This window comes from Lutjanus erythropterus, chromosome 18 (assembly GCF_056507025.1).
Source record: "Lutjanus erythropterus isolate fLutEry1 chromosome 18, fLutEry1.hap2, whole genome shotgun sequence".
Lineage (NCBI taxonomy): Eukaryota > Metazoa > Chordata > Actinopteri > Lutjaniformes > Lutjanidae > Lutjanus > Lutjanus erythropterus.
This window is the reverse complement of record NC_139334.1, coordinates 25,579,210-25,596,561: the sequence shown is the minus strand read 5'-3', so window position 1 is coordinate 25,596,561 and position 17,352 is coordinate 25,579,210. Positions and strand designations below refer to the sequence as shown.

At 40.4% G+C, this 17,352-nt stretch overlaps 1 protein-coding gene across 2 annotated transcripts in view; it reads left to right on the top strand.

Annotated features, from left to right (window-relative positions):
- trim9 (tripartite motif containing 9) overlaps positions 1-15,713 on the top strand; it is a 60,082-nt gene extending 44,369 nt beyond the window's left edge. Inside the window, exons 7-11 of one of the 2 annotated variants that reach the window (XM_084742680.1) lie at positions 1,551-1,689; positions 4,421-4,459; positions 6,041-6,344; positions 8,429-8,591; positions 9,807-15,713. In XM_084742680.1, coding sequence (XP_084598806.1) covers positions 1,551-1,689; positions 4,421-4,459; positions 6,041-6,344; positions 8,429-8,591; positions 9,807-9,884 — 723 coding nt within the window. In that variant the 3' untranslated portion in view covers positions 9,885-15,713. The remainder of the gene's footprint in view (positions 1-1,550; positions 1,690-4,420; positions 4,460-6,040; positions 6,345-8,428; positions 8,592-9,806) is intronic. The other variant, XM_084742681.1, reaches the window with a different exon arrangement.
- The last annotated feature ends 1,639 nt before the right edge of the window (positions 15,714-17,352 follow it).

Below are 17,352 nucleotides of genomic sequence, written 5' to 3'. Positions count from 1 at the left end.
CCTCAGTGCTTTGTGAGGAGACTGACATGGTACAGCAGTTGTTAACACTCTTCTAGACTCATTCTAGCATCGGTTAAACACTCCCTGTGTAATGTGAATGCTCTAGCAGCTGTTTGTTGAGGCATCCGGCGTTTTAATTTAGGAAAAGCAACCACTAACCTTCAGTCAGTCGCCTCTCCTCTCTAAATCCAGCTAGCCACTCCTCTCACAGTTCACTCTGTGTTTGTCTGTATGTACGAGCCTTCATCCTTCAGTCTTAATTACAACTCTTCCATAAGAGGGTGATCATTTACATCCTATCTGCCAACAGATTCAGCAACTGCATCCTCTAACTGTTAATTGATAGGCAGTCCGTGCCAAATTGTGTTATGGCTTGGGGATGTTTCCCAGAGTTCAGTTTTATTTTATTTATTTTTTTATTTATTTCACCTGCATTTTATCAGGCAGTCCACACTGAAAAAAAAAATCTGTTTTACAAGAGGCACCTGGCAAAAATCTACCTCACAAGGCAGATGGATTCACAAGATCATGTGAGAATCCATCTTGCCAGGCTTCAAGTTATCCATTTGTGTCCGGCACCAAAAGTGGTGCAGCTAATTAGCATCCTAGGAGAGACCACTGGCTGCTACGGGTGTGGTTTTAGGTGTGATGACAGTGTGAAGCGTCTGTGGAAGGAACTCGTCTCGTGCAAACAATGGCGGCTCCTGAAGACATTAGCGTACATACTGTGATAGCACCAGTTAAATCAGAATGGGAGAGTATCTCTTCATTGAAAGATGAGCAAAGAACGACACTTTGTTTGAAAAGTTGTTGCAACCGGCTGCTGCAACAGTTTGTGTTAAACATGATAGACAGATGGTTCATCCAATCAACTGCCAAGTGTGTTTTGGAAAGTTCCTGCCCTTTTCCAAACTGTTTTTAAGGATGAGTTCCCAGATGGTTCTGTGCGACAAACCATCTGTTGCATTAGATATGGCAAAGATTGAAGCTGTACAAAGTCACATCATATTAAAATGCAACATAATACAACATGATATACAAAAATCCACAATAAACCAAGATAAGCTATTCAAATACAGTAGTCTCTCAATAAAAATTGCCGTTTTTTGGTTTAAGTTCACTGTTCATTGATGTCACAGTGATTTTTTTTTGTCTGCACAATCTGCCGTCCAGTTTGTGCATCTCTTTAACCTGAACTCATGATGAACTCCATCTCATACCTGTGTATCTACACTTCGCCAAACAACTATTTTCCAAATGGCGCAGGAAGTTTTCTCTTTCTCCTCTACTCTGTGACTCATTGAGGTTCGCCAACGCAGCGCCTCGCTGAGCTTGGCAAGTTGTGTCCCCATGTCTATTTATACACCGGTGTGGGCTGCCTCTCCCACGCTCGGTTGTACAAACTCACACTCTCACTTATTATTACGCTCACCGCCGAATCCAAAAGGGACACTCCTTCAGAAGCAGAAGCCGACAGGACTGTCTCTGTGTCACAGTTACGCACTTGATGTATCTGTCAGCTTAACAGGAAACACTGTGTGTTTTTGCAGGAAGTGTACGTGGGGACGGAGACCATCTGCACTGTGGACGGGCTCCACTTCAACAGCACGTACAAGTCCAGAGTGAAGGCCTTTAATGCCAGCGGAGTGGGCCAGTACAGCAAGACTCTGATCATGCAGACCTCAGAGAGTATGTTAAACACTGTCTCCTTCTTCTCATAGTTATACGACTGTATATCTTTAAGGAAAGAAAAACATTCTCAAAACAGAATTCATTCAATTATTCCTCTGATCTTTAAGTTCAGTCAGGATTTAGAATCAAGTTGTCAGTTTTCACAAAGGATCTGCAAAGAGCTGAAACTCAAGTCTGTGACTCATCAGACTCATCAGTTCTTCTCCACTGGCACCACTGCCTTTATGTGTTTGTAAGAAAGTAAACTTTATCTAAAGTATATACAACTTTTCAAAGTAGTAGTTCTAAATTGGGGCAAGACCAGTAAATTATCCATTTGCTTGTTGCAGATGGATAGAAATACTAAATTAGGTTTGAGGTTAATTAACAATACTTGATTTGTCCACCAGAGAGTGCTGACAAGTCTATTTTTACACTGTAAAATCCTACTTAAAAGAAAATTGGCTTCAAAATCCAGTATCAGCTGACTATCAGTCTGAAGTCCTGGCAGACATTAAAAAGTCCATCCATTAAGGCCACAACAGGCAAGGAGAACAGAAAGATCCCGAGGCAGCATGCACAATATCCAATTCAGCACTTCTGCTCTTTCAAATACCTGCCACATGTTTGTACATTGTATCTGTGTCTCTCAGGTGAATTTGCACGTTTGTATTTCAGGTGTTTGTCTAATTAATAGTAGATTTAACCCCCTGTCTTGACCACAAGCATGTCAGATGCATTTTTCACTTGCAGAATTCATGCCATAGATAGTTGTCTGCAGCAGCTTCATGCAGGCTCAGCTGCATCTCATAGAAGTAACCGCAAATTGAAGCGTTTATTTACACTATAAATCTCTTTTTTCAACAATGCACGCATATATGTAAGGTTGATGCCTGGTCTTGTGATAGGAGATAATTGGAGGTCTCATTTCCTATGGTGTCATGTGGGGATTTATGAATGACTAACAAACCTGTACCCCCTACATTTTTTCCCCCATTCTCCTCAGTAGACTTCTGCATGTCACTGCTCCAGTATGAAGGGTCACACTAAAGACTTTGCATTGGTTCTGTAATGCAGAGTTTTTTAACTCTCCAATTGTTCCCAACCAGTTTTAACAAGAAAAGCTGGGAGATTGTCCTCAGTCATTAGTGAGCGAAGTGTGCCCGATTGAAACACTAAATATACTGATATATTAATCTACATTTTGCAGCCTAGACGGAGCAGAGTGTGCTCCTGAGCCATGTAGCAGCTTCAGTTTGTTCTCCCACAGACTCTCCCTTCACTTTACTGAGCAGCTGGGAAGCAAGACGGGAACTTTCTGAAATTCTCCAGCTGCATTTATTCATTTGCAAACTGTAACTATCACTATACATTTACTGCCACAAGACAACTTCAGTGCTAAGCTTTTAACTCCTCCGTTCTGATCGCCAACACATCTTGAGCGCAGCCACTGGCACTCTCTTTGTCTTTTGCTCAACCTTACACTTACTATGCATGATGTTTGCGGTCCAGACACGGGGTTAAACTTTGGTGCTGTTATCATGCCCAAATATGTTTGACACACACTTTTTGCATGATCAGATCTTCAGGAAGTGTCTTAGTTCCCTTTCTATTGATATTATGTTTGTTTTATGACATAAATGCAATCTGATCGGCCATGATGTTGTTTTCTAGCAAACAATTGGCAGGTATTTTACCACGGGTCTAATAACAGTAATCGGAGGAGTAATCACTGACAGTTTCGGCTCAGTTTCCAGTTTCGTCTTCTTGGGGAATTTTCTGTTCATTAACAGCAAATAAATTTTGACTGAACTCAAGGAGATCTTAAGAATAATAAATTCTTGCTGTCAGACTGAACGCCTTGCATCTTCTGAAAGACAACTTCTGAGGAATTTTTTGGGGGAAAAGAGAACTTATTTAGCTACTTCCTTTGCAATTTCTTTCTCACTTCAGACTGAAAACCATGTGTTTTGAGTTTTTAATTACAGATTTTGAAGGGTTTTCAAGGATATGAGAGCAATCAAACTTCCTCATCCTCTTTTATCTTTCATGTAACGCAAAAATAATAACCATAAAAGCCTCCAAAATATGATTTGCAAGGTTTTAACCCAAAAGCAGCAGCAGCGGGATGTGAATTCTGTTTAAGGATGTGTTTGAGCTTTTAAACCAGGTACATCCAGTAGCAGCTGGTTGGTGTATTAATCCACCCACGCGCTTGCGTTCCCATTAGTTAAATGCTGCTCTGCATAGATGGGGAAGCTTGTCATCCATCAGTGGACCTGAAAGACCCAGACTGCCACCCCACCTGACAGCGAGAGCACTCAGCAGCTGTTGGGGGCTGTGCAAAGTGATCTAACCGCTCAGACGTTTCCACTGTTTTTCGCAGAGACCTGACATCCTTCACCCTGACTGCCGGACTGTGCTTTGATTTTTTTGCGCTTTTATTTCCCCCTTGGAAAGACAGAAAAGTGTGAATTTCTCCATCAGAGCAGTCTTTCTTTGTTTTTCATGCTTGTTCTTTTCACGTCTCCTCTGATCTGTTTTGTTTTTTGGGATTTCCTCCACTGAGTTTAACCAGCTTCCCTGATCAAACCTGCTTTTCACCCCTCTCCTCCTCCTCCTCCTCCTCCTCCCTCCCGACCCCTCTACACTGTCCGCTTCACTGCTTCGCGACGCTCTCCTCCTCCTTCTCCCCGCTTTTCTTTATCCCTCCTTCCTTTCTACCCTACCCCTTCATTTCACATTTCAGCTGGACTCCCTCCATGTGATATTCAGTCTATAGGCACAGGTATGGACGGCTCTCACAGCTGAATGTTTCCTCTTGAATCCCCTTCTGGCCATTTCCTGTTTCATCAGTGCGGTCTTCACTCTCCAACCAGCAGGAGTGCTGTTTGCTGCTCTGTGGGCTGCACTTATTAAACGTTCAATACAGGCACCTAATAAAACGTCTTTGTTTTATTTCCTTTGGGAAATAAAAGCTGTGAAATGAAACTTCATGCCACACGGTGACACCAATGAAATCAGTGGACAAGAAAGTCCAGTGGAGCCCACAAAAAGCACAGACGTCCTTCTCTTCAAGTTCCACATTTCTCTGTATAGAGCATAGAGCCATGTTACTATATTTTCAACCCTGAGTCAAACAGTATGCTAAATTATTAGCATTTGATTTAACCTGCTTGCAGTGTAATTTTTTATTAGACAGTCAAAAGGTCAGTTCACCCAAATTACAACAGAAAAAATTAAAAGTGTTGCCAAGGGGCCAGACATTTACATTTCCTATGTCTGACCTACAAAGTTAGAAATTTAAATGCACATTATATATTTCTTTTCCTGCACTTCATTAGTTTTCATGACTGTCAATGTTGCATTTAACATCTTTTTTCATTCATTTTAACTCTCCTAAATTCCCTCTGCTTAAATAACCTGCTTTAAAACAACAACAAACATTACCAATGAAAGGGATCTCTCTCTCATTTAAAAAATATGAAAAAATTATGTGTTTGTACTTTTTCATCCCAGTGTCATTTTTACATTTGGCAGAAAGTAGCAGCGAGGAAAGTTTTTGTCCTCAGAGGTCCATCAGTAACAGAGACCTAAAAAAAACATCAGCAAATACAATCACAAGAGGTCACTGGGGAGCAACTGACAAATCTTACTTATTCTACCTTTATGTCAGGCTCCACTTATTTTGCATTTTCTGTTTTATGCTGTTTAGTTTTATGCTGCATTGCGCAGATGCACAGTGTTCAGCAGCGATGCAGAGTTTGCTCAGTCATCATAATCCATCATGACAACAGACAAGTGAGCAAACTCCACTCCACTGATAAAGATGAAAGCCTGAAGCTAGTAAGCCTGGACTTTTTTTTAATAACTTTGATGCACAGTGTTTTTCTTTTCATATTTTGGGTGAATTGACCCTTTTTGTTGAGAGAGTAGCTAAGAAATGATCACAAATGTATTTTAAAGTCAACTTCGCAGCTATCTGAATTATCTCGATGTCATAAACTCCATCAATCTGTGTTACAAGCAGGTTAAAAAATGCCAATTATTATTTGCAGACTGTCTGATGCAGGTGTGATATTATTTAAGATGATTAAGATAAGATAAGATTATATTAAGATGATATAAGTATAAGTTAAGTTAAATATGATGTTAAGAATTATTAATGATACCTGATCATAATAGTGATAGTGAATCTTCTTCCTCTCATTTTCTTTCATATCATTTCTATCATGAAGTTATTTTTTACAGTGTAACTGCACCTCACTAACCTCCAGATTCATCTCACCTTCACAAACTCATCATCATTATATCAGTGATGCACCTGATGCTAAACAGTGTGTGTAACTGTTCCTGTGTACGTGCACAGTTGCTTGGTTCACCTTCGACCCCGCCTCCGCTCACCCGGACATCATCCTCTCCAACGACAACCTGACGGTGACGTGCAACAGCTACGACGACAGGGTGGTGGTGGGTAACTCCGCCTTCTCCCGGGGCGTTCACTACTGGGAGATGACCATCGATCGCTATGACAACCACCCCGACCCGGCCTTCGGGATCGCTCGGGCCGACGTCCTGAAGGACGTGATGCTGGGGAAGGACGACAAGGCGTGGGCCATGTACGTGGACAACAACCGCTCCTGGTTCATGCACAACAACTCGCACACCAACAGGTAAGTGACTGTCCAGAACTGATGAGCACACAGAGGCATCTTTTAGTATTTTGACTAAAACACAGAAGTGAAAGAGAAAGATCATTTATTTAATTAATTAATTTGATTTCATTTATTAAACAATTAAAACACTCAAATAAAAGCAAGCAAGCTATTTTATTTAGTGTACATTTCGTGCACAGGAGCAATTCAGTGTGCTTCACACAGATAAAAAGAGCATCCATATAATAAATACAATTAACAAGTACATAAAATAGTAATTAAAGGGGGATCATTAAAGATAAAAAGATATAAGACAATCAGTGAAATAAAAACACAATGCCAGTTACTTCAGAAAACTGTGGACCAGAAACCTGCCAGTAGAGCTCAGCTGTAAGACCGAGACATCAGTCCCAGTGGGAGCTCCACTTCAGGATTAAAGTGCACTAAGTGCAAATTTTAGTACTCAGTCATATGCACATGTAAAAAGAAAAGTTTTTAACGTGGACTTGGATCCACTGGCAGTTTATTCAAGACACAAACAGAAGAATGGCTAAATGATGCTTCACTATGTTTGGTTTGGAGGCTGAACTAATAAACCGTGAGTCCAGGGACCTCAGAGCCCTGCTAGGTTTGTATTCGTTCAGCATATCAGAAATGTACTGTGGGCCTAAATCATACAATGATTTATACAGAAGCAGCAGCACCTTAATAGCCATTCTATAGCTGACTGGGAGCCCGTGCAGAGATTTTAGGATCGGTCTAATAAGATCTGTTCTCCTGGTCTTGGTTAAGAGTCGAGCAGCAGCAGTCTGGATGAGCTGCAGTTGTTTAATGGTCTTTTTGGTTGGACCAGTTGAGACCAGTACATTAGTCCACTCTACTGGAGATGATGAGATGGAATAAAATATTTGTTCTGTAGAAAAATGGCCCGTGTGACTTAAAGAGTATTACATTAAACATTATTGAATTGTTGATTCTGTCCAGTGGTTCCCAACCTATGGGGAGGATCCCCTTCTAAGAGTCACAAGATAAATCTAAGGGGTCGTAAGATGATAAGTGAAGTAGAAAAGAAGAAAAAAAAACTGAAGGCTTATTACAAAAATAAAATCTTAGCTGCTTGTCCTATCTTAACTTCAGTTTCAAAGATGGGAAAAGTTCTGTCTTGGCATTTCAGAAGCAGCTCCTAAACTCAGGTCTGTCCCATCTCAAAAAAATCCAAAATTTGAATCTTCCATCAACACTCATCCTGTCACGCTTTTATCTGTGTTTAGCACACGAGACTGCCTGTATTCTTGACGGCGTCTCACTTCACATCACTGCCTGGCAGGCTCTTTATAATGGACAAGAAAAGACTTTCAAATTTAGCGTTAATGAGTCAGAGGCATGAATGTGTAGTGTAGGTGGAGGAGAGGAAACCCCACATTTTTGGGAAGTTTTCTTCTGTATTATCAGCCCAATATTCAAAATTAATCATCTTGTCAATCAAAACATACCCTTAAATTATGGCCCGCCAAATTTTAAGTGTCATCATATGGTTTGAGTACCTTTCAATCTCAATAATAATATTTTGCGTTCACATTGTTTCCCTTCTTAAATGTCACCACAATACAGAACTAACAACAGCGGTACTCACATTATTTTGAATTCAGGATGGTCTCTGTGCCATCCTAAGTTAGTATTCTTTAGTTTGGACAGTTCTGCAATAGATGAATTCCTTTTCGAAAGATAAAATAGGATGTTTTCCTAAATGCAGCATGCAATATGTTTCTGTAATACTAAAATCCTAAACGTCATCCTGAACTGAGATCAGATTTCAGACGTAGCCAGTTTCTATAATGAGGCCTCTGCTCCCTAAATTGGATTAAATTTTTTTTGGATGGACTTTTGGACTCTCTAATTTTCATTTTTATGTGAAATATTGGACTATTTTACCTCAGTATAAGTAGAAAGTAGAAAATGAGAATGACTCAAGTAAATTGCTGGTACCTCAAAATTGTGCCCAAGATCTACAGTTGCAAGATTGGAGAACAAACATTATTGACAGAAGCGGCTATTTAACTTGAATATGTCTTCAGCTAATTTGCCTCTGTGTGACTGTGCAGGACGGACGGCGGCATCAGCAAAGGATCTACAATAGGAGTCCTGCTGGATTTCACGCGCGGGATCCTCATCTTCCTCATCAATGATGAGCAGCAGGGTCCAGTGGCCTTTGAAAGCTTGGAGGGCGTCTATTACCCGGCCATCAGCATCAACCGAAATGTCCAGGTATTGACAGTGATACTGTATGAATGAAACAGGGCTGCACGTTTAATTTAAACCAGAGACAAAGAGACATCTTTCACAGCAGCAGTAGAGAAAACACAGGCGTTACCAATTACACTAATTAAGCTTCTGGTCATATCAGGTCAAACAGAGTCAGGGTGCTGCTGTTGGCTCACTGGAGAGGCTCTGCTACACTAAATGGAATGTGACCTTAATTAGCATCATTTATCATGTTAACCCTACAATTTCATATCAATATGGCCACCATGAAAAAGGTCCATCTTAAGATTCTGTAATTACTTTGGCGATTTGATCCGTTAACATCCCTCAAGTGGCTTTAAAGGGTTAGGTCGGCGTTGCGCTCATTAAGATTTTGTAGCACCCTACACCATTTCTGTTATAAATTTATAGTCTCCCCGTGCAAGCTGATATTTTATTGGACTTTAAAAAGCTCCCTCCTGAAGCATAGAGGTTATTGTTGTTTTTGCAGGGTGAGTAGTGCTCATTGTGATGCGTAAACTGGACGTCATGTGTAAAGTTGGCAGGCTGCCTCTTACAAAGGTCACTGTTTGCTGCAAAATCTAAAATATGTATTTATAAAAAATGTTTCTGAATAACATATTTCAGTTTAGTGTATTTAAACTGTGTTATTTACAAGTGTGGCAAACACAGTTTGCAATATACTTTATTATTAATGGCTTACAGCTATCCTGATCATGTAATAGCATTTAAATTACTTTCTAGAGTCGCATTTAATGTACAATAACTGGTCAAGACGTAAGCCCTTAAACCATCTCCAGTGGCTGCAGTTTTATGGCTCCTCATGCTAAAGATCCACGCTCCCTGAGCACAGCTGCAGGCATAAACAAGAGATTTTTTTACTTGTAGATCAATAAAGTATCACACGAGTACAATTATTATTCAGTAAAACTGCTTTTCCAAGTTTTACAAATATGGGCTCAAAGGATTAAGGCTTGAAAGAGAAAGCTTCAAAGACTCAACAACAGTTAGTAGCTTTGAATTTCTTATTGCTCTCAGCCAGTTTTCTCATTTTTAATGGTGTCTCTGGGTGATGAAAGGAAAGTGCCTCCAAGACAAAACACTTGACTCACTCTGGAACTAGTTCAACAGCTCCACCTGCAGGCGGAAAAACAAACCCAACATCTCTGCCATGATTTATTAACCCAGATATTTGTATGTAAATGTGTTTTTCCTCAGGTCACGCTGCACACTGGACTACCAATCCCTGATTTCTACACTCCCGGGGAGGCTGATCCCACCGGCTCTGTGTGCTAAAAGACTTAACCACCACCTATACTCTGCACCGGTTGGGGAAAACTTCTGCAGGATTTCCCAGGGTTCATCCTGCCAGTCAGTAACTATGATCCCACCCCTCACCCTCCTCTCCCCGCCTCCTTTTGTCCCCCTGACCGACTGACCCCGTGACTCTCTGTCAGGGGCCCCATCCAGCGCTGAGCCATGCCTTTATCATGCCTAAACCTTGGACACATGGACCCTCTGCAGGACAATGTCAAAACGTACAGTGCTTTGCAATCTGTACCTTGGATTTTGACATACATATAGATGAGGAGGGTGAAATCCTGTTGAAAAATAATTGTGATCTCAAGCTGATGGACTCAGAATTATGTAAAGTGGTCATAATACGTGCTTGAAAAGTTTGACATTTTAGAAAATATGCTTATTTGCTAACCACTCTCATGTCTATATGCTAAAAATGAAGTTACCCTTTGCGTTCAGTTAGCTTAGCTTAGCATAAACACTGGAAACAGCTAGTTTAGCTGTCCAAAGATATACCTACCATCACCTCTGGATGGTCACTTATTAAATCATCTTACTGCATACATGACATTTGTTCAATCTGTACAAAAACAAAAACGTAAAAAAAAGTGGTTTTATGAGCACAAAAAATAGTATGGCACATACCGTATATAAAAGATGAAACATGCTGATTAGTGATATTTAGAGGTGCTTTTAAGTGGATTTTGGTAACACCTGGCTGCCTGTTTCCCTCATTTAGCTAAGCTGAGCTAACCGACTGCTGAGTGCTAGGGAAGCTGCGGTGAGGAAATTTTCCCACCAGTTAATAAACTGGCCATAGCACCGGTGTTAACAATTACACCGGACATTTTACAACAAAAGATATGAGCAACAATGCTCAATATCTGTAATGTTAGAGTGCTAACTTTGATCTTTAATGTTAGCTTGATCTTTTGATCTTCCCCTTACTTTGAACAAAATAAATGCTTAGATGATTGGTTAGCTTTGTTTAGCCAATCTAGCTTTGACAAGTTAGCACCAGCTAACGCATCCATGATAATGTCTTGAACAACAGAATACTCACTTTTATGAATGTGCAGGCACCTCATGACTGTTGGAGGTGCCAGCTCTCAGTTTAATTGCCCTTCCAGTGGATTTCAGTCTATAACCATATCCAGTTGTCGAGCAACCTCACGTCAGGCTGTGACTAGACTACAGAGTCAGGTTTGAAATCTCCTGCGACTCGGTGCTATGACTCTGCTGCTGCTGTATGGAGCAGACACTTTCAGTATGTAATTGTAGCATTCAGCTAAGTACACTGTTTTCACACCAAAATTAGTGTATATATGCAGGGATTTCAAAAGCGACTTAACCCACTGAAATAGGCTATTGACCCTTTTCCTATTGCCAATAGATGAATTTGCCTTTCTTTCTTTTTTCTAATGTGCACTGGAAAGCCGAGACTGCAGAGAAAGGTGTTTTTAAAAGTATCTGTGTCAGCTCGCAGTGCTTTTGTAGCTTCTAACTGAATCTCTGTGGTTTGAAGTTTAGTTTCTCTCCTGCATCCTTGTTTGTACTTTAAGGTAGCTGCCTTATCTTACTGTTTCAGGTTTGCTTTCAGGGAGATAGGAGGACAGTGGGAGCGGTGGGCAAGTACTGTAACAGGTGTATGCCCAGACACTGGGTAACACCGGGAACACTTATTACTGCAGCAAGGCTGGCTGCTGTAGCTTCTTATTTATCATAGCCATGAAAGTGGCACCAGTCCTCTTATCTAACTCTTGGCACAAAAGCAAATAAGCATATTTCCTAAAATATTGAACTATTCCTTTAAAGAAAGGAGGTTGTTTTGTAAATGAGTTTACTTAGAAAAAGTAGCCTCCATCATACCATCATCATACAGTTCAGTATAACTTATTCTTATCCTTCTTTCTTAAAAAACACACATTAACAAACACAATATTCTGTATATTTCTTTTCTTGCCGTCAGTCATGAACATTCTTGCACATATAAAATGCCAGGAGGAGCATGAGAGGTGGTCTTTCGTGTATTTTGTGTGAATGTGTTTTTAAAGGGGGGGGTGGAAGCTGCAATGATCCCTGGACGAGAGCAATAGTCCGACTCTCAGCCGCGTCACTGTCGTATCCTCGTCCGTGTACATGAGACGCTTTTCTTAGTGGCTTAGCTCATGTGAACCTTCTGTATTGTCAATAAAAAAAAATACAGCTTCGGCGTATAAAATGCTACTGGAAGCGAGGCCTTCATGCAGCCTTTTTCAGCGGTGCAGCTCGTGAAACGGGAGAGATGGATTTTGGATTTGCTTTCATAAAAGCGGGCAATTCTGTGCATTGATGCGTGTTGAAAATGGGTTACGATGATGACTGTGAAGCTGCTTGAATAAGGTGCTACTACAGCAGTTCGCTTCATTCTGGCTTTTTTTTACTGTAGGTGACTGAATCCTGGTAGTTTTGTAATATTGTTATTGAAATGATCTATTGCAAAGAGGTGTATAGCTAAATAAGTTATTGATGTTCAGAGTTTTTCAATGAGAATTCATCAATGTTCTTTTATTTGATGTATAGTTATTATGAAAAGAAAGAAACTCAATCTTTTTTGTCGCTTTAAAAATGTAGTTTGGAGTTTGTGTTGAACTGAAGAGGCTTTACAGTAATCATGAGAACCAGTTTATTTCCTATCAAAGCAACAGGAAGGGTGATGATGCACTGGGATGCTTTTTGTGGCGTCACATTTGGGCAAAAGCCTCCCCAACAAGCAAGACCAAGCCATGCTAGCACGTCTGTGATACTGTACTCAAGTACAATGGTGCTTTGAGCATAATGCTAACATTAGCATACTAATGTGCTTACAATGACAATGCTAAAGTCGCTGATGTTTAGCAAGTATAATGTGTACCCTGTTCACCATTGAAGTTTAGTGTGCTATTTATTGCCAATTGACCCTTATTAATTCTTACCCCATCTCACTATGTGCTCCAACAGTTGAGCAACCTTGGTACCTCGGTCAACTTTCTCCTTTCCTGTAAAAGCAACATTAAGTCACATCCTAAGAAAGCTGATGTTAGCAAAATTGTAGCTAACTACCTCACCTTAGTTAGCTATTTAGCTAATGTTAGCAAAATGCCCTGTCTAGAAGGGAACCCTGGACCCAAGGAAGGTCTTGAGAGAGTGATAATTTTAACCCAAATCAAGATCTTTCCTTAACCTCACCGTACCCTATCTACCCAGATCTTAACTACAGTGTTGTCATATTATAAATTAGTTTATACAACATGCACAGTGAAGAACGTGTGCAAATCTCACGAAAAGTTTCACAAATCTGGGGTACTCTTCTGGACACAACTGATGTAGATTAGCTAGCTAGTTAGCTTGCATTTGGCTAACATTAGCTCATTTAAGAATATTTGTCGCTTCAACAGGTCCACCACAACATATTTTAACCATCTTCACACACGTCTAAGTAAAGGAAACAGAAAAGAGAAAGTTGACCGGATGGGAACCTTGAGTGTCAGTATAGAATTCCATGGCAATCCTTTAAGTAGTTGCCAAGATGTGTAATTCAAAAACAGAAATGCCCAACTGATACTGGCGACTCATCTTCTGGTGACCATGAATGTCTGTACAAGATGTCTTATAAATTCATCCAATAGTTGTTGCAATATTTCAGTCTGGACAAAGTTGTCCAGAGGCGGTCCTGGAGGAAAAGTCAAAGGATCACTAAATTACCTGGGATTCATCCTCTGGGAACTATGAGTGTCAGTACAAAATTTAATGCCAATTCTTTCAACAGTTGCCAAGACATCATTAAAAACCAAAAAACTCATCATGGCACCATAAGAAACATCAGAAGATCACCAAATTCATTACGATTGATCCTCCAGGGACCATGAATGTCTCTGGAAAATGTCTCAGCAATTTATCCAATAGTTGCTGAGATATCTGGACCAAAGTGATCAATCCACCGATCGACTCAGATATCCGTTGGAGAAAAGTTAAAAGATCATTAAGTTCTGTGGAATTCATCCTCTGGGAAACATGACTTGTCCATAGAAAATTTCACACCAATTCATTCAAACGTTTACAAGACATCTCTCTAAAAACCAAAAATGTCCAACACATAGCGGTGCTCAAGATAAAATCAGGAGATCACTAAATTCATCACAGTTCATCCTCTGGGGACCGTGAACGCTGTTACAAAATGTCTGAGCAATTCATCAGATAGTTGACCGATCAACGTGGCTGTCTTTAGAGCCATGCCACTAGCATGGCTAAAAAAGTTTACTGCCATCAGTAACTGAAGTCCATTTGAGGAAACTGTTGCCCTTCAAGTTGCCCAAAAATGTTCCCCGTGCATCACCACTCTGAGACGTACAGTACAGTACCTGTCTAGCATTCACATGAGGTGCTATCCTGTGTTCGAGCTTCATGGGTGTGCCTTTTCCCCTCTTCAATACCCAAAAGATTTATGAAACTTTGCTACAAACTAGATTCATTGCTTCAGCAGAGTCAACTGTAACATCTGTGATGCCTGACTTCACCTGCTGCTACGTATTTTTTCTATCAGCAAAAGGGCAAACTCAACAATAGTCATGTTTGTTATAGATATAACGACAACAGTATTGAAGGGAATATTACAGTCAGATATGGCAGGGTGTTTTTCTTAACTTTCTAAATACTTTTTTTCCCTTCACTTCCCCTGGGCTAACATTGATTGTAAATCACCTGGGACTGATGGATGCTAAATGGCTGCACAAACTAAACTATATAATTTTCAGTATGATATGTGCATGTGTGCTGATGATGATAAACTAAACCTAGACTAAATGCAGTGTTCAGCAAGTTGCACGGCCTTTGCTGCAAGGCTGAATTCAAGCTTTGATTTATGCAAACATTTAATTGGTGTTTTTTCAAGGTAAGCCTTTTGTCCGGCTGTAATTACAACACTTGAGTAAAAAAGCAGCCCGTTCAGCAATGGGTCACTGAGCGGCGAGAGCTTCCTTTGACTCATGCAGAGACAAGAGCAGCCATTATCACGGCATTACACAACCCCAGATTCTAGGACAAATAAACAAAATGGCTTTAATTCAGCGAAACAGTTGATTAAAGGGATTTTCCTTACGTTCAGTAAGAGACGAACCACACGTCTGTTACTTTTCAACCCAAATTATCTTCTCATGGAACATTTTCTGTGTGAATATGTGGAGTTACTGATTGAAAAATTACATAAATGTGTGTTTCTGTGCTGCACACGTGAGGGTGCTGACATTAAAAAAGTGTGTGATTGTAACATTTATCATTTCTAAACCAGCCAAATACACTGTAATGATATTAAACTAGACCCGGGGGATGATTTAAAGTCTATCAAGACAGCCTCGTCAAACTTTTATGAATTATTAAAAACATACACACAGTCGCTGGGCGACACTGGGTGTTATATCTCCAAAATGTACATACGTGTGTGTGTGCGTGTGTGTGAGTGAGTGTGTGTGAATGTGTTACCCGCATTATAACCTCATTTTAACTCCAAAGTGATTGTTTTTTTTTTGTTTTTTTTGCCCTGTTTGACCCGAGGTGGAATGTCATCACTCGATATTATTATTTTACAGTGAAACTGAAATATGAAGAATTTTATGAATATAAAAAGAACATTGTTATTACTATTATTTTAACACAGTATGATTATTATGATTGTTATGATTATATGTCTATCATTACCATATTACTGCTATTATTATGATGATGATCTGAAGTGTAATATGAGCCTCTGTGTTTTTTGTATGTGTGAATATTCAATAAATAGGTGTCAACAAGGTCCTATGTTTCCTGGGATGTCTGTCTGTTTGTCTCTCTGTGACGCCTCTCTGAATGTTTCATATGTTATTGTCTTACAGTGAATTAAAATACTGCAGATGTCATGTCATTTTTGACACAGAAAAGACCTGTCAAAGTATAAAGTATAAGTAATAATAATTAAAGCTGGTGGTGGCCATGACCGTGTTTGCACTGCAGGAAGGATTTCAGTCTAACTTCCTGTGTCTACCATGTGTCGCTTGAGAACATCCAGTAATGTTCCAGTATATCAAGGCTTAGAACCTGTTGCCAGTAGGTGGTGCTATGGCTATGACTCCTAACTGACGTGTGCTCAGGACGGGACAGTTATTAGTCATGTTAAGTCTGAGACAGATTGGAGAATGTACGTTAGAGTTACACTGTACAGCAACTTCCTGTTTTATGGCCAAACATCACACCACAGTATCAGACATGTCATTTCCTGTTCCCAGTAGGTGGTTCGATGACTATGACTGAATATTGTCATAAAGATGTGTTCAGGCCAGGAGTCTAAAGTTGCACAGTAAATTCCAAATGGCGTACTGTGAGAGCTACTGTGTTGACATTTTGTAGGGGGCGCTACTGAGCTATTTTGCCATGCTCATGTGTAAGACCCATATCAGATGTAAATTTTCACCACCTCTGCCATTTGTATCAAGTTTAGTGAGTTTTCAAGCACCCCCAGCCCCTCAAAAAGGTGGTTAATTTGCAAAATAATAATAATTTCTTCAGATACATCAAGGTCCTTGCACTGGTTGGTGAGTTTCAGCAGGTCTCCATCAGCTTTGCACATGTGCTTTTTGCAGTTTTCCCCTATTCTTCTTTATAAAGCTGCTCGAGCTGTTACGATGCATTGGGGTTGAGAATGAACAGCCTTTTTCAAGACTAGTCTCTATTATGTGAAGATCTCTCCCTGCAGGACATAAATGTTGTTTTGAAGCCATTCCTGTGTAGCTTTGGCTTTATGTTTGAGGTCACTGTCTTGCTGGAGAAAAAAAAATCTTCTAAGAATTGCAGATTTCTTGCAGATTGCATCACATTTTCCCTCAGAATTTCCCTGTGTCTTGACCCTCATCAGCCCTCCACTGCCTCCTGCAGAGCAGCATCCCCACAGCATGACGCTGCCACCACCATGCAACCTGCTGGGGATGCTGTGTTTATGATGATGGCAAAAGGATAGCATTTATCCTGTGCTTTTGTCCAAAGTGCTGTACACTTTGCTTCTCATGCGCCCATTCACACACAACAATAGCAGAGAGCTACTCTGCACAGCAGAGCCGGGTGCTGGAACCCAACCCTGTAATCAATGGACAACCTGCTCTACAAGCCAAACACTGAGGATGGGCTGTGTTTCCTCGGTCTTCGGCTGCACATCTTCAGTGTTTGGCTGCACGTCCTCAGTGTTTAGTGTTTAGTCTGATGGCCAACGAGCTCAGTTTTGTAAAGGAGCTTCCTCCAGCTGACTTCCACACTTGTTTTCTGCCAAACTGGAGCCAAGATGCCATGTGAGTTTTTTTTAAAAGAGTGAAGTCCCGCTCCATTTCACTGTGTGCTCCAATAACAGTTAAGCAAGCTTGGTACTCAGTGGAACCTCAGTCAACCTTTCTTTTTTTCTTTTAGATATTTGTTGGGCTCATGT